Raw genomic sequence first — 25,047 nt, 5'->3', positions numbered from 1 at the left:
ATACGTAATAATGAGTTTTTGGAAATATTTTACATGTAAGCTATTAATGAGTTCAAAAAATATCACCTGATAGCGCAAGTATTCAAAACGTGTTGAAGGCAAACTGTCAAAATAACTGGAAAATAGTTTGCAGTAGCTACGAGCTCTTGTGGAAGAAATCATAGGTCAGGACTCAGGACATGTTACGAATCTATTTTTTATTAAATTATCGAGCTTTTGAAAGATCTAAATGTGCCAAAATACTCCAGAAGTTACAGTTAGCTTTCTGCAAACAACTTTTCCATTTTTTTTTCTTTTCCGTTAAATAAAAGGAACGTAGTTAAATAGTAAATATTTGGCTAATTTTGTACTTCGTTACAAGTAAATACAATTTTTTTCATTTAAGTATAAAGTAACGAAGTAAATTTACCTTTAATTAATAGACCTAACGCTCTTTTGCAAGCTTTGAACCCGATACAAAATTGATCGATTTATTTTAAGGTTGTGATATCAACAAGCAAGATTCATACGGACGGAGTGCCTTGCACGTCTCTGCGGCTGTAGATTTTGTGGAAATGACCGAGTTTCTACTCGACAATAACGCGGACATTGATGTGAGAACGTACGGTGAGCTTCAGGCTCCCATACATTATGCGGCAAAAAACGGCGCTACTCGTGCATTGAAAATGCTGTTGAGTTTTCAGGCAAATATCGATACGACTGATGCAAAACAGCGAACTCCGTTGCAGGTAAAATGCTGTCATTTGAGATAAATAAGAAGACGCTTGTGTTTGATGATTTGTCAAATAGCAAGTACTAATTGGAATGTACATGAGAGTCAATCCAACTGCACTAGACAAGCATTATATGTTAACTTGCCATGACAGTCTCATAGCACTAAGAACATGGACAAATTTGAAAAATTGTGGGATGAAGATTTACTCAGTCAGTGATGCAATTCGTTTGGGTTCTTCTTTGTCCGTGAAAACTATTTGCATGTCAAGGCAACAAAACTGGTAGAAGGGAAATAGAAATAGATGTTTGTAAAAGAAGTAACAAAGATAGTACTCTTGGACGGATCGCGTCCCCTGCTCAATATCATTTTTTTAAAAATCCTCACGAGATCTAACCACCAAGCTTTTTTTGTCTACATTGGTGTCCAGCTTTGTTTCCACCTTTGTGGTTACTTTTTGTCTACCTTTATATTTATCATTTTGTCTTTCTTTGTGTCCACCTTTGTCTCTAATTTTTTGTTTGACGTTTTGTCGCTCTTGTATATTTATCAACTTTTTCATCTATTTTTTTTCTACCTTTTTATCTTTGTGCGTGTGTACCTTTGTGTCTATATCTAAACCATTTTATCCACCTTTTTATCTAATTTAAATCCACCTTTGTGTCCATCTTATTGTCTGTACCTTTTTGTCTACCTTTATGCCTACCTTTTTGTTTACATTTATGTCTTGTCTACATTTATGTCTTATATCTTTTTGTTTACTTTCTGTTACAAGTCAGTTTTTCTTTCCAGGCCAAAAGCAGTTTTGATATATGTTTGCATAATTTCAACTTTACTTTGTTATAATAATTTTGCTTTTTTTGAGTGGACTCCATCAAAATATTCTTGCATAGCATCTCCTTGAAAATTTCTTATCTCTAACAAGCCCTACAATCCACTATGCTTCAAAGAAAAAACACTTCAATGCAGATTTCGATAAAACGTACACTCTACCTAAAACAGAATCTTTCAATGAGACTTGTACCGTGAAAAATTCTCGCAATTATGTGTTACAGGTGGCTGCAGAATGGTGTCAAAGTAAAACGGCCAAAATTCTTATTACCGAAGGAGCAGCATGTTGCTTACTTGACGTAACAGGGAACTCGCCTTTATGTGAACTTATTGATCATCTGCCAAACCTGGCAGTTGAAGCACTCGATCAACTACATTCAACGAACGTTTTAACAATGGAGGAATTCTACCATCTCCAGCATCTGGAATCATCGAAGGAGAAAGTTGAAACAAAATCAACAAGAACAGCTCTGGAAACAGCTGTTGCTACACTTAACTATGAAGTTGTTACGCATCCCGTCATGCAAAGGCTTATACAAATCAAATGGGATCAGTATGGTCGGTTCTCAAACATGTACCAACTGATTTTTCATACAATTTTTGGCATCGCATGGACAGCAGTTGCCATTGGTACACCAGAAAATAGTGATAATCTTTACAAAGACATAACAGCAAAAGTATGGAGGATAACTCTTGGTGTAATGATAATCCTTATGACTGTTTACGATATCGGAATGCAAATTTATAGTAAGCAATCGTTAATCAGCTACTAACACAGCCTCGTCTTGACTATAATGACCTGATCATCATCATAGGGGCAAAGGCAGGGAGGGGGGAAGCTTTGCAAAACCGCGAAATAGGGGGAGCAAGTCCCCTAAAAAACCAAACCAAACGTCTACCCATTTTTGTGATTATTTGAGAATGCTCTATTGCTTCATAACGACTGACCACGATAATAAAGGAAAAACACATTTAGGCCTTTAGTGTAAATATAAACATAAAGTTAAAGTTATTTTTCTTGTTGCTTAAACATTCTGATTGAGAATGAAAGCTCAAAAAGAAAAGGTTAAAAGTTTTTTGGGTGCCCGGAGCATAGCTATACTATACAGTTGGCATTTTCCAATAGCTTTATTTACATTGCAAGTATTAAGACGGTACATTTCAAACCTTTTCATGGGAAGCCTCTGACGGTATCCTCATTCTTGTGGCTCCTTCAGCATTCAAACTTAACCTTCCCCTCCCAAACTTAACCACCTTCTGCCTCTTATGTTGATTATAATGTTTTTGTTCAACTTCAAGTTACCCAATAATTTATAAGGCCACATTAGTTTTGTCAAAAAATTAAATGATACATCATTTCTGTATCGTAATCTGTAAATTTAAATATTGCGCTGCGTGTTCTTTATGTTTGATACAACAATCGACATTTATCATTTTTTACCGTTTATTGTAACTTTCAGAAACGTATAAAGCGCGAAAATTACAAAAAAGATGGATTGATTGGAAAATAACGAAGTTGCAGTATGATCTTGATCACTGTCATCCAAGATGGCCTCAAGAAGAGAGATTTGTTAAAAACGAGATGACAAGAGTCCGCAACCTTACTCTATTTAATGCTAACGACGCTTGGTTCTATTTGGATTGGATGGTTCTATTTCTCATCGTCATAAACATCATCACGCATTTTCTGTTTTTGAGAATCAACACAAGCGCCTCGCGATATGTTTATACGCGTGTATTGAGCATCATGAATCTATTCGTTTGGCTTCGTTTGCTCAAATTTACGCGACCAATTCGAGGCATCGGCACACTGGTGCTTATTCTATCGGAAACGATGGGCGACTTTGTGAATTGGGCTTTTTTGTACATTATAATCATGGTTCCATTTACCGCTTCATTTTGGATAAATTTCGGCGCATCGTCTCCGCACCCCGTCCGCGGTTACGACCAAACAGCAGATTTGATTTATAGCGTTTTTCAGATCGCTATCGGGGACAATTTCAATCGTCAGGGTCTGGAAACTGCCGACAAAAGTATAGCCTACATACTTCTTGTAATGTATGTGACTTCAATGACCATCGTCACGCTAAATTTATTGATAGCCCTTCTGTCCGAAACATTTAGCCGAGTATACAGCAATGCAGTAGCAAACTCTATCATGCAAAGGGCGATGAACATCATCGAGTCTGAAAGATACCTGACAAGAAAACAAAAACAAAAACACAGGGATTACATGAAACAACACTGCAGTCCCGAGGTCCATAGAATTCAGCAAATTACGAGCATCGAGAAGAATGAAGACGTGCGCGAACAGCAAAATGAGATTGGCGAGGCCGTGATGGAAGCCCATCAAGTATTAAACGACCGTTTCGGTAAAATATATGGAAAGGACAAAACTTCCGATTTTGATGCGCTCATGGTAGACCTCAGAAATACGTGCCGTGTGGCCGACAAAATGTTCGATGATCTTCAAGCCATAAAAATGTTGCTAAATCGTCGATCGTCTACAGGTATATGAGCATTCTTTGTTAGATCATAAGGTATATTCTTAGTATTACAGTAATGTCTATGTAATTCAGTAATAGCTTGATGTTTTTCCTAAAGGAAATAGCTAAACATGATGGATAGAAATGATGCATTTTTTGTTGAGTTGAGCACAAAACGTTTGCGTGCAGCTCTTTCACAAATTAGGAAATTCATTGGTTTTTCGTTTATTTGCTATATTCAAAGCAGTTTTGTTGAACATACGAGGGCGGAAAATTTCTTTCGATGTCCTTTCGCTGGTTATGTATGACGAGAAAGGATAAATAGAAAATTGCTTTATATGAATTTCATACTTACCATTCACATACTTCTATTTTGATTGTTGATCATGTAAGCTTTGGTATCTAACATCTTTCTTTGGTAATTAAGCATACCAAAAATCTGCAGGTCCAGAAAAATGTGTAAGCGATTATATAGGTTACATGTTTGTAAATGTCGATCGTCCAGGTTGGTATAGTCCAGAGAAGGACTGTTTTTGTTGTTGTTGACTGACGTTTCGACAACCTTAGCGGTAGTCATCTTCAGAGTCATCTGAAGAGTCATTTGAAGAGTCATTTGACGCTAAAGATGACTACCGCTAAGGTTGTCGAAACGTCAGTGAACAACAACAAAAACAGTCCTTCTCAGGACTATACCAACCTGGACGATCGACATTTACAAACATGTAACGATACTCCCGGGTTCAAACCATTTACTTTATATAGGTTACGAAGGTCCGTAAGGGTGTATATATATATATATATATATACAAAGTGTATAACAATGTGCCCTCCCGGCTATCACCATATTAAAATGGTAACTCCTGCACTTGGGACACAGGATGTACGGTTATATATATATATATATAGCTCCAAATATCCTGATGTTTTTATTCCATTTAACTAAACTGTCGCACTAAGAGCAGATTTCTTTTATTTCAAGGGAAAATTTTACAGCATCGCCATGTCGCAATCGACGCTCAGAGTTTTTCGGCCACATGTGAGTTGAAGTCACCATTTTATGTAATAACATAGGAGTTCTTCAGGCCACTAACTAACACGGAATGCTACAAGGGCGTGGAATAACTAGTGATTTTAAAGGATTATTACCATCTATACCTATTTTTACCTAAAAGCACAATTTGTGCTAACGTGCACTTTTCGCACACGCTAAAATTAGTTAATGAAATACATTGTTATGAGCTGCTATGCAAATTTCAGAATGCCATCCTTTATGCAGCGAGTGCTAACAGAAATCTTTGTGTAGCATGATTAAATAAGTGGGATATCCCCACCACATGGTGTGAATTGGTATTTTTCTCAAGCTATCGAGAGTAAGTTCTGAATCAAAACGAGGGATGCTTGAAACGCGATAGCAGCTCTTTTCTATTGCGTCAGTAAAAACAAACAACAGCAACCATGACTTCGCAAATTTTCCACATAATCTTTCTTTGTTTTGCTATTCACCATTCAAGTGCTTTTTTATGACAGCATCAAAACGTAAAGCCAAACCTCCCAAGAAAGTTGAATCAAGAAGCGTCACTACATCATTACAAGAGTATTTACCAGAATGGATGACGAGAAAAACCGAAGAGAAACCGAAAGGAAACCGACGAAAGAACGACCGTAAAAGCGGCTCACAGTCGGATGAAGTTGATGATGGAAAAACGAAACGTCGAAGAGTCAGAAAACGTGAGCAAAAGAAACGACCAATTGAACAAGAAGAAGCCTCAAAATCACGACGACGTGGAAAACGAGATGAAAGAAAAGAGAATTTAGAAGATCGGGGTAACGTGAAACCAGCATACGAGTTTGATCTCAGCAAAAATGAACGGGATTTACAATTGCCATATGTGAAGGACTGGGATGCAGTGAGTATTGATTCCTCTGATTCAGAATCAGCCTTATGATCTATTGACGATCGTTCCATTAACTTGAATTAAAATTTTTGTATGCTATGACATGTGTAGTTTGCTTAGCAACATGAAGCATCGAAGCATCTACCTTAGAAAAAAATATAGCTAGTCAGTCCATCTTAACAGCAATACTTTTCACACTTACGATATGCAATGTTGCAAAATAGAACTTTTATTTTGTTTTTTTTTGAATGTAACTAATAACGTACGAGTGGTGAAAGGCGTTTGCTTCATTATGTTTTGTTGTTGTCCTATGTTTTACAGTTAAGAAATAAAACATGTTTACTGTGTTTGCACGGGCCTTTCCAAATCGAGGAGAACTTTGGGAGAACTCAAGAGTAGATTAATGCAAGACCAAGACCAAAGGTCGAGGGTTGCACCTGTTCGAGAGTTCTCACAAACGTCGCCGAGGTTTGTATAAGCCAGTTCAAACACGAAAAACATCGTTAATTTCTTTCATAAAACAACAATAATGCAAAACAGACAAATTTGAAACAAACATTTTAAATTTTCCACCAACACGTTTTCATGATTGATTTGCAAATTCTCTTTGATTGATTGATCGATTGATTTAATTAATCGAGCTTAGATTTGTTTGCACAGGCTAATGCAAACACAGCTATGTTCTAAACTTCCGTCAAACAGGTATTCCTGATTGATTTGCAAATTCTATTTGACTGATCGATTTATTTAATTTGTTGAGCTCAGATTTGTTTGCATAGGATAATGAGAAAACACAGCTACAGACCAATCAGCGCACGCGTTTAATTGTTTTTATTTTATAAACATTGTTGGTCAACAATATCTGTAAAACATAGACGTATAGTATAACTTCGCTACATTAGCTCAAGTATTCATGTCTTGTGACAACAGTTTTAAGCGTTCACCTTCAACTAATAAAACCTGGTTACAAATGACAAGTCAAATAAGACCTATAGCAGATTAAAATGAATTCTAAAGTATATGCAATGTTCTTCAATGCACAAAATCAAAGTTGTGTTGTACGACATGAAGATAATGTCCTATAACAAGATGCTGAACATGCTTTTTTTAAAACATGGATTTCTTCCACCGGAAAGAATTCGCCCTATCTTCCACAAGCAAAACGTTTAGTCGCATGTCACATGAGCAATTTCAATGTCTAAGACGTCGCTGAGGCTAATGGCGTAACAAACTCGATAATATGGGAGGGGGGACATATTCGTATATGCACGTCATAATCTTTCGATAACAATTGATTTCAAAAGAACTTAACACCGCATATCATGAATATACGAATATGAGGACCCCACTCTCCTCCAAATTATCGATCTTCTTACTCCAATAGTTGAGGCCACGAGAGCTGTACGATGATAGACTTGTAACAACAGCAAATGATATCACAAAGTTGTTGTTTTTAAGACGTATGTAACATCTACAGTCCTTCATCGTCGCGATGTATGGGCGATATTACAGACTCTAGATGGTGACTTTGAAATGATAATGGAGACGACCTATCACGAGGTAATGTTTTGGAAAGACTTGGTCGATCCTTTGAACTTTTACCAATGGCTAAAAATGAGAAACTAGTTTTGATCACGAAAATCAATGTTTGTATATGTGTGTACGTGAAATTAAAAGAAGTGATTTCAAGCGCGCATGCGTCATCAAGATATGATGTTCCAGTGTACATGCATGACGAGCGGTCAGGTGAAGTCAACAGACTTTCATATTTCATCAATAGTTCATTATTGTCGGAATGCACAGCTAATGAACACAAGATTGGACAAAGTTTCGTTGTGACTAGTTAAAATATGAATTATGTTGGCACTTTGGAACCCGTACATACGTAAAATATCGCTCGTTTGAAGAGTACGCGTTGTTGTTTGATTTGAAGATGACAAAGGTAATATATGTTATCAACATTAAATTCCATTCACGCAAACACACGGAATCTTTATCATACACTCTGACATGCATCTCTTAGCCTTGACAAAACGTCGAAATTATTCCTTTGGCAAAAGCTATGCTTTCACAAGCTTAGCTTTGATTAACTTTGACAAAAGCATTTATTCCTTTGCAAAAGCTTAACTTTGACAAAAGCATTTATTCCTTTGGCAGACACGTTTTTTGTCCAATTATGAAGAACAACTCCGGCAACTTTATTTTGCTTTAGAAGAAATTCCATTGATAAATCATGTTTGATCATTTGTAAACGTCAATTGGCACAAATGCAAATTAACGAAAACGAAAACACAGTACGTACCGAAAGAAAAACTGCACAATAGAAAGGCTCAATTGACAGCTACCCGAGAGAAATGAGTAAATATTTACTTCAACAAACTGTTGAAGACTTTATCAAATAATAAACTGGTTAATGGTGCAAAACGTGAAGCAAATGAAAACATGTAAGGGGGGGACTGGTCAAAGATGGTTAGTGATACTGCAATAACATACCTTTTTCCCTTGATTTCACTGGAGCAGATTTCCTTCGAGCAACTCGCTCTCTAGAAAAACAATAATAATGTTTACATTTAACGTTGAAATCTTAACGAAGGCTATTAGCAAATGCGCACAACTCGGCGGATCATTTACGCAATAATGGAAGTGAAACTGCTTTAACTTTCAATGACATCGGCTTCAAGGAAGACTAACTTTTCGTATTTCTCGGAGATGAGTTGTTTTCTTAATTCACCGACTTCATTTGAAAGTCTCTCTGAGGTGCTTCGCAGGCTTTCCAGTTCTTGCTTCTGTAGAAATCTGTGAAAATAACACATGTAGCTGTTTTAGCCATTTGCCAGAGAATTCTATACGAGTTTTGAGGTAAAAAAGTTTTCTATTATGTATCACTAGTGACGCCAATGCAAAATGCAAAGTTGCTGTTCGCTAGTAATTACCGCGAGCACCATGGGAATATCTAAGAGCATCATTTAAGTTTTTACGAAATGATGTTTGAATCGTAAAATATAGTGTATTTTTACATAAAACACATTCGCTGTCGATGAAAACATCATTCATTCTATCAGCATGAAAGTGGTAAAAGATACAGAAACATACAAGTCCCTGAGGTAATATAAACATTGACGAATTCCGAGGAACTTTTCCAGTTACTAACATCACGTGACTCCAACAATGTTTTAAATCCTCCATTATAGTTACTGTGGCAAGCATTTGACACGCTGCGTAGAGCGATATTGTTTTGATCAGAAAATATTTTCACGCAAGGAGTGCTGATTTCGTAGAAATGCGTTCTTAGATATTTTACTTCTAGTCTTCTTCGACTGGTGGCCGTGACAATTTTTCACACTTAAAAAAACGTCGAGTAAAAATTGCGTGACCATTTTATACCTCCGCGTTGCGCGGACAACACAAGGGGATTGGTAAATAAAGGCATTGGTTCAATGACACATCACTTGTATTTGACTGTACATACAAGTGTAATGGAAATAGAAAACATATGCTCAAAATCAATTTTACGTGCTTGTAGTAAGTACTTGCAGAACACGGGATTACTACCGACTTTTCCATCAAGTGATTTTTTTATGCAGACGATTTCTTATGTATGATTTCCAGGTCGTAAATATCAGAGCATTATTTCATTACCATTCGCATTTATTTTCAAATCTATTATTTTTTCAGCGAGTGGACAAAGAAAATTTGCATAGCATGCAGGACTAATTTTGCGGGCTGTTTACGCCAGTACGGATAGTAAGCTCGTAATTTCAAAGCCTACGGTGTTTCATACTTCTCGTTATCAGAGGTCGACAGCCTGGACTTGAGTCTATCAACTTCGTCAAGCTTTTCCTCAAGAGACATATGGTCAAGGTATTCCTGAAAAAAGACATATGGTCAAGGTATTCCTGGAAAAAAGACATATGGTCAAGGTATTCCTGAAAAAAAGACATATGATCAAGGTATTCCTGGAAAAAAGACATATGATCAAGGTATTCCTGGAAAAAGACATATGAACAAGGTATTCCTGAAAAAAAGACATATGATCAAGGTATTCCTGGAAAAAAGACATATGATCAAGGTATTCCTGAAAAAAAGACATATGACCAAGGTATTCCTGAAAAAAAGACATATGATCAAGGTATTCTTAGAAAAATGACATATGATCAAGGTATTCATGGAAAAAAGACATATGATCAAGGTATTCCTGAAAAAAAGACATATGATCAAGGTATTTCTGAAAAAAAGACATATGATCAAGGTATTCCTGAAAAAAAGACATATGATCAAGGTATTCCTGAAAAAAAGACATATGATCAACGTATTCCTGAAAAAAAGACATATGATCAAGGTATTCATGGAAAAAAGCATGTTACAAATAAGAAATTGCTAACGGAATACGAAAATTAAAAGGCTTAAAGTAAAGCAGAGCGCAGAGCAAATACAACAGTGATGACAACATTACAACATAATCACCTTATTTCTTGTCGCAGAAAGTACTTCCTCGAGACTTCTTACGTTAGATTTCTCATGAAAAACCTAAAAGAAAACTTTCAGTTCTAGGAAGGAAAGTAGCATGTCTTTCAATACAAACTTAAGATACATATATGTTATTTACCGGCTGGTAGGTCCGTACAAAATAAGACTTTCACGATGTCGAGGTCTCAAAAGCGGCCCGAGGTCGAAAGTCGAGTGAAAATACTTTAAAGTATGGACCGACGTAAACCGTAAACAACATATTTGTTGTTTTTTTTTATTTTATCACGAAGAAATTTGCAAATCTGCATGGCTGATGCAGCTTGTGTTGAGCCTAAAATTGAATAGTAAAATTCATTCTCGCTATGACGACTACCGTCTAAATACATTCAACAATTCTTTTACATCGCTTTTAAATCAAGTTTAAAAATTTAAATTTCCCTTTTTAAACGAATAAACGAATACATCGCAAAAAATATCACTTTTGGACCACGGTCAAGATATCGTAAAAAGCTGCCGCTGCTGCAGCCAATCAGATTGCAGGAAATCAAAAAATCTCTCTTCTCGTGCATGTAAAAGAAAATAAAAAAATCAGGCTTTAATATCGGGTTTGGATTAGCGATTAGCGATCAGACTTCGTTCTAACTGAATATAGATGATTAAAACCCACAATTACGAAGAAAATGGCGAATGCATCTACATCATAGATACGAGCATAGATATAGTAGGTCAAGATTGCTGACGAGCCACCATATTGCGTGACATCCGTGATAAATCCAAGATGGCGTGGGAACCGGGCAAAAAACATAGAGTTACTCTAGGGCAATTGATGTTTTCGCAATTTACTTCTTCGTTTATTTTGGTGGACAAACGCCTCGAGACAACCAAACGACCAATTTACATAAACACTTCGCAAGCGTTATTTGTAGCCCGTATTTCAATAATAATTGTCCAATGTGACTTCAAAACATTATTAATAACGCTTTGTTTCCAATAAAACTTGATTGGAGGAGTTTGAAAACACTGAAACGAAGTAAACTGCGAAAAACAACAATTGCCTAATAGTAGCCCCAAGTTTTTTGCCCGGTTCTCGCGCCATCTTGGATTTATCATGAATGTCACGCTGCCGTCTTAATAAGTCTTATATTACGTCACACTCGTCACCAATCTGGTTTTATTATATCTATGAGCTACAGTCTCCAATGAGCATCAGGATCAAACTTTCCTTCTTTTCAACAGAGATAACATGACAGACGATTTATCTCACCTTTCGTTTTTATAAAATACGATAAAATACGTCAAATGATTAGAGGCAAATGTTCAAAGCCCTCCTTTTTTGGATTCATGTACAGAACATCATAAAAAGCCGCCATGCTTTTTATATCGATATATACATACATAAAACAGCAATGAAATCATTAAAGAATTACGTTGTACACACCTGCGTTTTAAGTGCATCAATTTCTTCTTGAGCATCACTGACCATATGTTGCAGCTAAATCATAATACAGAGAAGATAAATCAACTGTGCACCGCACTTTTGCAGTATGCAATTGAAACTACGAGCGAATTTCGCTGGGCTTTGACATTCACCAATTTAATGTAGAATGATGTATTTTTTCACGCTGCCATTGCATTTAGAAAATAATGTTTCCATAATTTCGTAAAAGCACTATTGCCAATGCACATTTAATATAAACGAAAGTTTTTTGAAAATAGACATGTTTCGACATCTCATGATGCCATCTTCAGTATGAGTGAAATAATAGGTGATACAAGGTTTATATAAAAGTTATAAAAGTTATAAAAGTTATACTTTTATATAAACCTTGTATCACCTATTATTTTACTCATACTGAAGATGGCATCATGAGATGTCGAAACATGTCTATTTTCAAAAAACTTGTCGTTTATATTAAATGTGCATTTAGAAAAGTTAGCATTTTACTTCATTTACAAATAGTCCACAATCTAGCGACATTTTCAATCACCTCTTCCTTGTCCATGGATTTTGAGGTAAGTTGTTTGGATAATGAATCTCTCATCTGATCAAGTTTAACACACAACTCACGAACTGCGGCTAAATCGGCAAGCAAGCCTTCCTATACACAGAAACAGTGGTCATGATGATGGATGGAAAGTAGAGTGTGATAGCAGCATAACTCGATAAGCCATTTACAGTTAGAATCGGCAAATATTTCAATATTAAGTAAAAAAGTAGCTATACTTTTTGAAGCAATATATGTAACTTGCTTACCATCTTATCCACACACGTATACAGTTTAATGGTTGAAATTGCCCGTTGCAGCATAAGACTTAACACATATAAATCCCGGTATGTTGAAAGACTTATTCATTTCGATAAAATCCGGGTGACAACCATGAATTAATGACGTATTGTACGTATTTAGTAGCATGGTAGGAACATACCACACAAAATATGTTTCGTACAATTGTACCATATATGTAAAATATATTTTCGAGTTGCTATAGTACCTTCTCTTCATCGGCTTGACGCAATTGCTCCTCCATAACTTGCAAAGATTTTGTAAGGTTCGAAATCTGTATTTCGTAGGATTTTTCGTTCACAATCCTCTACAAGAATGAAGCACGAATCTTTGTGGAAACTGATTATGTATCCCCGAAAAACATCTCGAACAATACAAACCTGTTCCAACTCAACTTGTACGCCTCTCAAACGCTCTTTTAACTCTAAATCTTCGTGCAACTTTTGTGATAACTCCGTCTTATAATTGTTCACTTGCACTTCCGAAACGCGAGCATCCGTCACAAGCTTTTCTGCCTCGCTACTCAAAGCACGAAACTGCTCAAGTAATTCCTCTTTTTCTAAATCCTGCAATCGTATGTATACAAACGTTAACACGCTGTCAACTGAAGAGTTTTATGTTCCACGCAAGTGTTGCACGCGTAAATAAATCCCACAACACGCAGTGTTGCAAGCGTAAATAAATCCCACAACACGCAGTGTTGCACGTGTAAATAAATCACACAGACAGACATCATTACTTTGATAATATGTAGTGGATACAATGCATGCTGAACAACAAGGTTCCTCATTGAACTGTTTTATACGAAGTTACGTCTGCTCAATAAAACCAGCTACATTTCCCATTATTTAAAGTAAAAAATGACATCATACCCATTACCCAGAGACACATCTAGGGTAAGACAAAATAAATTATAGTAGCACATTTTGGAATATAATTACATTTCTAAGCCCTTAGACACAAGTTCATTGGTTAAATTATATACTTTAGAAATTCAAAACCAATAGCATTTTTCTGAAAGTACTTTGAATTCAAATTTGGGCAGCTATAATTTAATTGACGAATAATGGATCCGCCACCGATCATACTCAGGAGGAAATGAGACTAAAAACGAAGATAAGTTAAATAGCTACAAAGTAACTTTGTCAGCAACACAAAAGATTAAGAAGTTGTTATTTGCAAAACATTTCTTCATTTATTTTTTGTAACCGTTGTTCAAGTCTAGAATTGTCAATAAATGCAGCTGGATATTTCAGTTCCACGTCATGGAGTATGTATGTACAAAGGACTTTGTATTTAACTTATCCTTGTTTTGCGTTTCGCTAATTCCTGAAGATGATGTTTTTATAACATCTGCGAACAATAAATACTGACAGATCAATCAAAGCTTTTTTTAGAGCAAAAGTAGATATCAGTGCATGGAAAGAAATTTCACCTTTTGTGCCAATAAACCTTCAAATCTTGCTACTTGAGCCATGTAATCTCCAATCTGCATTTTAAGAGTCTCTTGCTCCTGCAACGATTGCTCTAATTCTTGATGCACTGCCTGGAAAAGAAACCCCACAAAGTTCAGCTCGCTACAAATATGCTCTCAAAATACCTCAAGATAAAGAAAATGCCAAGGTACATGCAAAAGACATGTCAATGTAGGACGTTGATCTTATTGAGAATTTACACGATTGGACGACTACAGCATCAGAAGCTCTGAAAATCTAAAGAGATCCACCACCCCACCCCTTATTACGAGTCGTGCACCAATTTTCAAAATTTACTCGAAGCTCAATATTTGAAGAGGTCATACGAAAAAAATAGCGACTAAAAAAAGAAATGCTTTAGTCATACATAGTTGAATATCGTGGACGATTGGGAGGCGAATTCCTTTACTCGGACATGCGTGTTGAAGAAGACAGTACAATGGCAATTTGAAAACCAGTGAAACTTTCAACAGTTCATCTACATGTTCATGTGTAAAGACTCGGTTAAAACTGTTAGAACTATAATTTACCGTTTAAAAAATCTTTATTTGCAACAATATTTGATGTTGCCACACAAAGACATTTACTATTACTATACATCAATTTGCAAACAAACACTTTTGAAAGAGCGCAACTCAAAAGAAGCTTTAATAAATAAAATACGGAATATAAGTACATTCCAACTCGGATACTGTGTATCACAGTATTGAAAAATGCTGGTGTATCTCTTGGAACATTAGAAAAACTCTTAAGTTAAAATGATTGTACAAAGAAAAATAGAGTAATCTTACTTTATTAGCAAGCATATATAGCACACACCAAGAGATGGCAGTTGTATTTGTACAGCATGCAATCCATTGATTGGCATAGGCATATAAAATAATGGGAAAATGCAGCGCAGTCATTTCCCACAGGGATGAGGGAAATAGGTTGTGAATACAAAGAAAATACTTGAGATGAAGTCACAACAAGCGTGTGCAGACGAATAAATGGCAATTATACACAGCAAATATATTCACGAAGGTCAAAAACCGAAAAGGCGAGAACTTCGAGAAATTCCATGAAGTTGTTTTGTCAACTTTGCTTTTGAGTGGGCATTCAATCCAAATCTAATTCAAACTACTTACTTGATTTTCAGCAGTCATTGTGAGAAGATCATCCTGTACTCTTCTGTTCTCCCTTGTAACAGCGTCGCGCAATCGAGTTGTTTCACCCAAGTCGTCTTCCTTCTTGTCTAAATCACGTTTCAAAGATTTTATCTCTCTCAACTTCTGATTGCCATCTGCGAGAGCATGCCTATAGAAGTAATATAAGTTATAACAAACCAAGTTATTTTCAACACATTTCGCTCGTCGTAGCTTGCAACTTTTCTCAAAGCTTTTGTAGAGAAGACAAACTTACTGCAATTTCGCTTCTAGGTCATCAATAGTTAGATGAAGTTCAGTTTCAGTTTTTTCCTAAACACATCAAAAATGACAGCAAAATAAAACGAATGAGTTGAAAATAAATGACTTCATTCAATTACACATGTATACAAACAGTTTTGCTACAATGATCAACTTCTTTTTTAAAAAAAATTGACGGAGGACGGCAAGCACTGCTTATTTGTCGCAGCACGTTGAATTAGCGTATGTAATGCAGTTTTCTTTTTAACCTGTTTGATGCGTCTAGCATCCAAGGCCATCAGTCGCTCCGTTTTCTCGTCCACCTGTTGTTGCAGGTTATCTTTTTCAATGTCGAGAGATTTGATTGTACCACGAAGCTTAGCAACATCTTGACGTAAAGCAGAGTTCACCTTTTCTACGTCATCTAGATGCACAAATGAAATGATAGTTGAACATATTGTTCGACCTGCGTATATATAAACAGCATAAAACTTTCGTTTTTTCTGAAATTTTGGAATTATTGTTTAAAAACTTTGAGAGCGAACAACATTGATGCACAACTTTTAAATTATCGCCAAATGTTCTTGTTTATAAGTTCATCTTATGTTGGCATATTATCCAAATAAATCAATTCATATTGTTTCGTTATGGTCCAAGCACTTTCGCTTTCAATTAATTAAATTATATTCAGGTCAAGAGAAGACAGTTGCACCATGAAGAGAACAATAACGGAGCAAGAAAAAGACCATCGCTTTCAAGTACGATGGTTTCTCTAAATATCATTACCAAGTTTTTGCTCTAAATCATCTAATCGTTCATCATTTTCGCGAAGTTCGTTGTTCTTTTTTGTTAACTGTCGTTGGCAATCTTCAACAGACTTTTCAGCTTGTTCTGCAATCAACTTCATCTTGTTCACCTCGGCCTCTTTCTCGAGTGTTGTATCACGGCATGATACGAACTTTGACGATGTTTGCCGAAGCTGTTCGTCCAGCTCTGACACTTTGCCTTTCAAGGAGACGATTTTGCTTTCCGCATCTCGCTTGTCCTTTTCTACCTACGCATCAAAGACGAGGAAAAACAAACTTTTTGGGAAAAATAAATACGTAAAGTTTCCTAAGGCACAAATTTCACGACAAAAAGCTTGACTAAAAAGCCGTGTTACTTGACATAACCTAAGAAAACAGCACTTGATGCATTTCCATACATCTCACGAGGAAAAAACACCCATAAATAACAAGCCTTTGCCAATAAGTTAACTGACTTCAATAAAAACTGGATATGTGTATTTATGAAAATAAATGTCTCCTGAAGAACGTATTGCCAATATTTCTTCTCCGCTAAACATTTTCACATATACATAATAAATTGATACATAGGAAAAACTCAAAATCCTATGAATGATAATGCAAAATTCTAGACCAATGTCGAACATTAAAATTTCATCTAGAGTTTTGAGAAGACTCAAAAACTCAAAAGAGATTACATTAAATGCCATGGCGAAACATGGTCGTCAGTAGAACCTTTTCGAGAACGTTTTCCAAGCCTGCGATGTCTTGTTGATGTCGTCTTCGTTCTGACACGGCACTATCAGTTCTGACCTAAGCCAATAAAATTTTCTTAAGATAATAAAGTGAAGTATCTGAAAATCAACAGCATATTGAAATGTTATTAAAGCGTAGAACTAAAAGAAAACGCAATGTAGGAAATCATAAAACGCAAATATAGGAAGTTCTTTTATTAATGCAAGAAAAACTCACGGAGATCATATGTATAAGAATAAATCCAAGTGAATGCGCAACTTACTACTTATATATGTGAAAATGACTGTGCAAACTCAACCATATGTGAGTGAGAATGAATCGAACTGACTGTGCAAACTTGACCATATGTGCGTGAATGGATCCAAATGGCTGTGCAACCTGACCATATGTGTGTGAGAATGAATCCAAATGACTGTACAAACTTGACCATATGTGTGTGAATGGATCCAAATGGCTGTGCAACCTGACCATATGTGTGTGAGAATGAATCCAAATGACTGCACAAACTTGACCATACATGTGTGAAAGGATCCAAATGGCTGTGCAACCTGACCATATGTGTGTGAGAATGAATCCAAATGACTGCACAAACTTGACCATACGTGTGTTTGAATGTTTCCAAATGACTGTGCAACCTGACCATGTGTGTGTGTGAATGAATCCAAATGACTGTGCAACCTGACCATATGTGTGTGCGAAAGTTTCCAAATGACTGTGCAACCTGACCATGAGTTTGTGTGTAAATGAATCCAAATGACTGTGCAAACTTGACCATATGTGTGTGAGAATGAATCCAAATGACTGCGTGACTGAATCGACATGTCTTTATGCAAATTAATCACATTTCACTGCATATACCTTCAATTGTTCTTGCAATGACTCGACTTCGTTTGCAGCTCTCCTAAGATCAGCTATAGCTTCATCTCGTTCTGCCTCAACGCGTGAAAGGATTGTTGATACGGTTCGTGAAGGAGAAGAAGATCTGGATCGAGTCACTTGACGCCGCAATCTCTGAATTTCTTCCGTTGCCTAAGAAAAACAATCCACGTAATCTGCAAATATGATACGATTGGCGACTACGTACATTATACGTTCGACGTTTGAATCATACATGTGAGCATCAATTAAGAACTCCTGCATGCATGTAAACTCGTAAAAAGTAGTGCGTAAGTTCTCCAGCAAGCATTACTAGTGGTGTTCACGTGTAAGTTCACGTGTAAGCTCCCATGCAGTAAAAACCTTTAATTGGCTGGCTATGAAAATTCCCACATCAAACTATAAATGTAAAACGGTCAAAGCCATCACAACGTTCGAAAAATGTCATCGCGATTTAGACCCGTTTCAAACGTCGCATTTTACATGAGTCGAATGCATTCAAAACAAAAGATAATAAGGAATTTTATCTCATTTTCTTTTGTCTTTAATGCATTCGGCGAATGTAAAATGCGACGTTAGAAACAGGCCTTAGTTTGATTGAAAAAGGCCGCATTCTCAAGAGCTTTATCTCGTACAACTAGTGAACAAGTCATCTCTAACACGGTTTTTATATGCACATGAAAAACATGTGACTTGGACGAGATTTGAACTCACACCTCTACACGCACCTTTACACGGATGTAAACTGTACCTGTTCATAAAGTAATTGAACACTATCGTAGTTTGATTGCAAAGGGCTACACTCAGAGAAATTCCTTCTCGTACATCTCGTTAACTTGTTACTCTCACGGATGTAAACTATACCTGTTCATAAAGTAACTGTACACTATCGCGATCATTGACAACGTTTTTGACATTTTCCTGGATCTGTACAAAGTCATAAATTCAAACAATAACTTGACAAAATACAGGAGGTAGATCTATCTGCTACATGAAACTTCGAAAAAATATCTTCTTTACATTACCACCCATGGAGTACGTAACTAACCCGGAGTATCCACAAATATACACTCCCCCAAAGCAAAGCGAAAACATAAAATTATGTACATTTAACATTGACAATAAACAAAAAAGCAGCACATACATCGGCAAGATGTCTTTCAAACTTCTCTAATAATGCCTGTAGATCGTTCTTTTCCCTTTTCAATCGAGCCACTTCGTTTGCACTGTTTGATGATGACTATATCCGTCAAAAGCATAACATGATAAACCACTTTACGAACAGTCTTATAAAATTACTTGCAATTCATCTTTGAGCATTTGAAAAAAGGCAGGCACGTTAATATTTGTGAATATAACGGATATCATCAGGATAGGAGACGATATTGCTAAATGTTATATAATCTTGAAAGATGAAATCGTCGAAACGTGATTCAGACAAGAAGGAAGACGACTTTGGTGATACAAATCGGTCGCGCGACGCTCTTACAATATCAAACGGCTACAAGACGATATGGATATTGTACTATTAATGAATACAACAAAAGTTCGTACATAAGAGCTTGATTTTAAGAACATGTTAGGTTCAAATTGCTTTCCAATAAGCAACTATCATTTTCGAACCAGCAAAGCGTGAAAAATCTAAGGTTCTGATACACAGATGTTTTGTTGTATTACTATGGTGATAACGCCTGAAATCTACAACACCACGAGAAACCGTGTTCGTCTTATTGCTCAAGTATTGAAAAATGTCGACATGAAAATGCACCATTGATCTCTGAGAAACTACATATACCGAGGGCAATAACATAATGCAGCTTGAGTTCTCCTTTTCGATTGATTTTCACGCATCAAGAAAACAAATGACTTAGATAAATATTTCTGTACCTTTTCTTTACCAGTTGGTGACTTTCCTGACGCTTTTTTCTTGCGTAATGCCTCATACTCAGTCTTGTAAAAATCTCGCTCCTCTTCCATGATTCTAAGCATGCCCTGCCATTTTGCATCGGTCTGTATATAGAAAAACTAAATTTTCTCAATCAAAAGCTAGAAAACGATTAATTGATTTCAACCATGCATGGTTAATGTATAACATGCATCGTAAATGTATAACATGCATGTTAAATGTATAACATGCATGGTGAATATATGACTTGTATCGTACATGGTGAATGTATAGCTAACATGGTGAATGTATAAATTGCAGGGTGAATGTACAACATGCATGGTGAATGTGTAACATGTATGGTGAATGCATAAGATGCATGGTGAATGTATAACATGTATAGTGAATGTGTAACATGCAGGGTAAATGTATAACATGCATGGTCAATGTGTAACATGCATGGTGAATATATAACATGCAGGGTGAATGCATAACATGCATGGTCAATGTGTAACATGCATGGTGAATATATAAAATGCAGGGTGAATGTATAACATGCATGGTCAATGTGTAACATGCATGGTGAATATATAACATGCAGGGTGAATGTATAACATACATGGTCAATGTGTAACATGCATGGTGAATATATAACATGCAGGGTGAATGTATAACATGCATGGTCAATGTGTATCATGTATGGTGAATGTGTAACATGTATGGGAATGAGTAACATGCATGGTGAATAACATGCACGTTGCATGTGCAGCATGCACGCTAAATGTAAAGTATGCACGGTGAATGTATAACATGTATAGTGAATGTGTAACATGCAGGGTAAATGTATAACATGCATGGTCAATGTGTAACATGCATGGTGAATATATAACATGCAGGGTGAATGCATAACATGCATGGTCAATGTGTAACATGCATGGTGAATATATAAAATGCAGGGTGAATGTATAACATGCATGGTCAAAGTGTAACATGCATGGTGAATATATAACATGCAGGGTGAATGTATAACATGCATGGTCAATGTGTATCATGTATGGGTGAATGTGTAACATGTATGGGAATGAGTAACATGCATGGTGAATAACATGCACGTTGCATGTGCAGCATGCACGCTAAATGTAAAGTATGCACGGTGAATGTAGCTATAGCATGCAAAATACACGTTTTCCTGAGCTCCATTTTTTGAAACTTCAACAAATCAGAAAATTACGTTCACACGGACAACATTACATTACACTCCTTGCAATATTGCCATTAAACAACATCGGTACCTTTCCTTTCTTTTTCGGCGTACCCACACTGGAATCTACAAGCTTCTTCTTCACTAATTCCTGTAGCGATGAGCATTCTTGCTTGTAATAGTCAAGCTCCTTCTCCAAGGATTTTACGACGCTTTCGTGTTTTGTAGGAGACTATAGAGAAAAGAGATACAATTTTGACATCGTCACATTGTCTCAGCAGGACTCTTAATTCAACGTGTAAGCCAAATTTACAATCTTAGATATCGAAAAAAAATTGCTGGGAGTACAAATTTCATGAAAAATATTATGAGCATTTTTTAACCAGAGTTCGTTGAATAGTGACGCAGTAGGTAGAAAAATTTAAAACATGAGACACATGAGAAATAATTCCTTCTCAACAATTTCAAAGGCCGGAACTTGGTTATAAACGAACTAACGACTATCGGTTAGTCGTGTACAATCTTTAATCTTACCTTAGCCTTCCTGCTCGGTGACGATCTGGATTGCAATTTTTCCATACTAACTAAAAGTTCACGTTCTGAAAAGATAACGTACCGTATGCTGGGGCAAACACACAATTCTTCTTTGAAATTACACGATTTTTAACCAATTTGAAGTTAAAGGCAAAAGGCCGAGAACACGTTGAAATAACATAACGGAAAATAATCTGATTTGCTATTCACTGAATTACTTTGTCAATAAGCAGCCGAACGAGGCTGTCTACAGCCTCGTACTGAAACATCATGTAATCATAGTGTTTGCAGAAAACACTAAGATATGTATCAATTCTGACCACAAATATAAAACTGAAATGTGCAATGATGAACATTTTCTAATATGCAATTCAACAAAGCAATTTTAAATTGCTTTTCGTTCAGGCCTTGCGCACGATCCATGATTGATGAACGAAACCATCTCTTTGAATTCATTCACGATAAGTTCACAGCGTTTGCAAATCGAGTCATGAAAATGGAACAACAAACGTCGAACGTATGCGAGTGAAGTACCTGAATCAGCCAGTTTGGCATTGCGTTCGGATAAACGTATTTTTTCTTCCTCACAATCCTCCAGCGTTCTCTCCAGATTGTCTTTCTCCTCACCAATAGCAGACAAAGCTTCTTGAAGTTTTTCGGACTCTTCCATGTAACGCTGTCTTTCCTGTAGATAAAATATACATGACACCAAATAATTCGTTTCAGCATCTTTAAACGGACACTTAACCATACGGAAACATAGCAATTCATTTACAAACCTTTTTTAGCTCAGCAATCTCTCTTTTCAAACTTTCAAGTTCCATGGTAACTTCTCTCAATTCATTCTTAAATTGGTACGATGAAGAACAGTATAAAGTAATTAAAATAACATGAGCAAAACTAAAAAAACCTTTTCATTCAGTTGCCAACATTGAGTTTGACTTGCGTGAAAGTTTATTCCATAGAGTACTCTTCGATTTTCATGCACCAAAATTAACATGTAAAACAAAAAATATAACAGAAGCAGTACCTTCGAATCATCAGCATCCTGCACAGCAATGGCGGCGACCTTATCTCTCTGTTCTTCAGCAGCATGCTTTTTCTTTTCCAGTTTCTTGATTCTCAGTTGAAGCATTTCGTTTTCATCGCCGAGGTCTTTAACACGTGATCTTAAATCGTCCTTCGAGTACGAGAACTCCTTAATTTTCTGCTCCAACTCTTTGTTAGCTTGTTGGAGATAGTCAACCTGATAAAAGTATGATTAAGAAGTCGTTTTGCTTCATCTCATCTTTAAACAGTTTTCTTGGTATCAAATAGCAGTCTTAAATCACTGTCTTTGAGTTTGTCACGCAGCTAGAAGTTTAGATTCACAAGTTTATTGTACACAAAAACAGGTAGACCAAAATTTATGTTAAGTACACTACATAAAACAACACAACATCTTTTTCAAGATGAAGCCGAGTATTAGATAGCTACACAACACTGGATATTGAGCACAGAAGAAATCGAATTTCAGTTATATGAGCTTTTCTAAAAGCAATGTAGTACATAAAACTGTTCTTTCCTTATAGAAGCACCTGAAAATGTTCTTGACAGTAGCTAAAAGAGAGTTTGTGGTCAACCAAGCCGTAGATGATTTTGGGGATGGGGTGCAGTTTGGTGTGCACCCTCCCCTCCTCTAGTCTTGGCTAGATTCACATAAAAATCCACACAAATGAGGGACCAAAATCAAGTTCAAACTAGATTGAAACCATCTTACAAAAACAAAAACACACCCTCTACTTTATCATCCTAGTTCCATCCTTGAACCAAGCAACATGTTGATGTGTTCAACAGATTAGTTACGTGTTAGAGCTTTAAGATATAATTCTTAGTTCATAAACCTTCTTTTAATATGTTTAAGAGAAAGTTCATTCTTTTCTAATTAAATTTAATGTGAAAAGTTCACGAAATGTTGATCAGGTTAGCCAAAATATCCCAAAAAAAAATGAAACACATAAAAACTTTCCTATTGCTTTGATATTCCACTTATAACAAAAATCTTGAATATCCAATAACTTTGTGATATGCAAATATATTAACTATGTTATCACAATGTCAAAATTTGCTTTAAAAGCAATGTCCTTCTAGATTGAAGCTCACCTAATTGTAAAATGCTTAATTTTTTTTCTTTCAAGGGATGCATTTACCTGAACATTTAGATGTGCCACAATTTTTTCACTGCTGTCTTGTTTCCTATCTTTCATCACGGCATGAATGGGACGACCACCCTCAAGCAAACGCCCAAGTCTAACAATTTCTTTGTCCCTATGTTCCACCTAAAACAGTAAATAATAATATCAAAACACAGTGCAAAATTCGTCTTAATAAATAATCCCTTGTCATTTCATTGCATGATTCTGCTATATTTAGTTCCTGTGAAATTCATTGTTTGAACCATGGATTATAACATGCATATAAGAATATAGGACCTCAAAATTGCAAAAGCCCACCCAATTTCTACATCATATGATATCATATGGATTTGAACTCCTGTAACACAGATAACACATGTAACAGGATTTGAGAAAGTGCGTAACACATGAATACCAACTTAAAAAACAAATTCCGGCTTACAAATCTAACCCAAGTGAAAACAAAAAAGAAGATACCTGCTTCCTAAGTGTTTTATTTCTTCTATCCATTGCTTCTCTTTCATTTTCCAGTTCCTTTATTTTAACATCCATTTCTTCCAGTCGACCATCGGCGACTTTCAATAGATCCGCAACATAAGGATCAGGTGAACCAACAACAGTGCTCTTGGATGACCCCTTACTGTTGAACAAAGTGTTTTTTATGTCCATACGTTGTCTTCTTGTAGGTATCTGCTTCTTCCTACCACCAGGCGTTTCCACAACAGCATGAAGGTTCTTTTCTTGCAACTCGCTGATCCTGATGGTTTTCTCGCCGGAATCTTTCTCTAGGGCCTTAACTTTGTGTACATACTGCGTGTTTAAAAACTTGAGATCAGCATTTTCATGCTCTAACTTCCTGAGTGAGTTTTTGAGTTCTTTGATTGTTTGTTCACTGTCCTCGTTGGCTCGTATCAACTGAACGTGCAGCTCGTTATTTTCACGAACGAGTTTCGCGTTATCGCTTTTGTAAGGCTCTGCGTTTTCCTCGAACACGGTCCGTTCTTTATCGCGTTTACTCAACTGGATTTTGGAATTTTTCAAACTTTCCGTTGTGTGCACAAGATCTGTGAATAATTTTTCCACGAGAGGCACCGATTCGATGCCCAATGCTTGCCTGTACCCGAGTTGATCCAAGCGTTTTCTCAAATTTGTGAACTTACGATCGGCCATTTTACATCCAGTACAGTTAAGTTAATTGTATTCTATGCATACCTTAGAGTGCCATAGTGGTGTTTTACAACGGATTTTACAAAATCAACAACATATTCTTGTGTGTTTATCTTATCGACGGCAAAATCAG

The 25,047-nt window shown here is 36.3% G+C and overlaps 2 protein-coding genes across 4 annotated transcripts in view; one reads left to right on the top strand and one right to left on the bottom strand.

Annotated features, from left to right (window-relative positions):
* The window catches only part of LOC124447532 (transient receptor potential cation channel subfamily A member 1-like), a 10,240-nt gene extending 3,333 nt beyond the window's left edge, over positions 1-6,907 (top strand). For 2 of the 3 annotated variants that reach the window (XM_046998493.1, XM_046998494.1), the window contains exons 4-8: positions 481-728; positions 1,768-2,290; positions 3,004-4,053; positions 5,009-5,065; positions 5,557-6,907. In XM_046998493.1, coding sequence (XP_046854449.1) covers positions 481-728; positions 1,768-2,290; positions 3,004-4,053; positions 5,009-5,065; positions 5,557-5,975 — 2,297 coding nt within the window. In that variant the 3' untranslated portion in view covers positions 5,976-6,907. The remainder of the gene's footprint in view (positions 1-480; positions 729-1,767; positions 2,291-3,003; positions 4,054-5,008; positions 5,066-5,556) is intronic. The other variant, XM_046998495.1, reaches the window with a different exon arrangement.
* Positions 6,733-25,047, bottom strand: LOC124447531 (centrosomal protein of 135 kDa-like). Its single transcript, XM_046998492.1, has 26 exons — positions 24,225-25,047; positions 23,763-23,891; positions 22,604-22,819; positions 22,353-22,418; positions 22,108-22,258; positions 21,574-21,638; positions 21,131-21,271; positions 19,841-19,963; positions 19,098-19,193; positions 18,818-18,880; positions 17,936-18,106; positions 17,057-17,134; positions 16,323-16,590; positions 15,806-15,960; positions 15,553-15,608; positions 15,279-15,447; positions 14,112-14,222; positions 13,057-13,242; positions 12,885-12,983; positions 12,380-12,490; positions 11,830-11,883; positions 10,389-10,451; positions 9,706-9,791; positions 8,616-8,720; positions 8,418-8,467; positions 6,733-7,532 (listed from the first exon to the last, which is right to left on the bottom strand). Exons 1-26 carry the CDS (start codon positions 24,915-24,917, stop codon positions 7,396-7,398), a joined length of 3,642 nt encoding a protein of 1,213 aa, XP_046854448.1. The 5' UTR covers positions 24,918-25,047; the 3' UTR covers positions 6,733-7,395.

The sequence above is a fragment of the Xenia sp. Carnegie-2017 genome, unplaced genomic scaffold (assembly GCF_021976095.1).
Source record: "Xenia sp. Carnegie-2017 unplaced genomic scaffold, XeniaSp_v1 HiC_scaffold_22, whole genome shotgun sequence".
Classification (NCBI taxonomy): Eukaryota; Metazoa; Cnidaria; class Anthozoa; order Malacalcyonacea; family Xeniidae; genus Xenia; species Xenia sp. Carnegie-2017.
The sequence above is the reverse complement of the archived record's forward strand: the minus strand, read 5'-3'. Positions and strand labels throughout refer to the sequence as shown.

Excerpts from the sequence above, each read along its gene's own strand:
- LOC124447531 (XM_046998492.1), bottom strand. The coding sequence starts at position 24,917 with ATGGCCGATCGTAAGTTCACAAATTTGAGAAAACGCTTGGATCAACTC. Across the intron at positions 17,135-17,935 it reads CATTGCAAGAACAATTGAAG|GTCAGAACTGATAGTGCCGT; the intron begins GTATATGCAGTG and ends TTATTGGCTTAG. Across the intron at positions 15,448-15,552 it reads GACCTAGAAGCGAAATTGCA|GCATGCTCTCGCAGATGGCA; the intron begins GTAAGTTTGTCT and ends TTACTTCTATAG.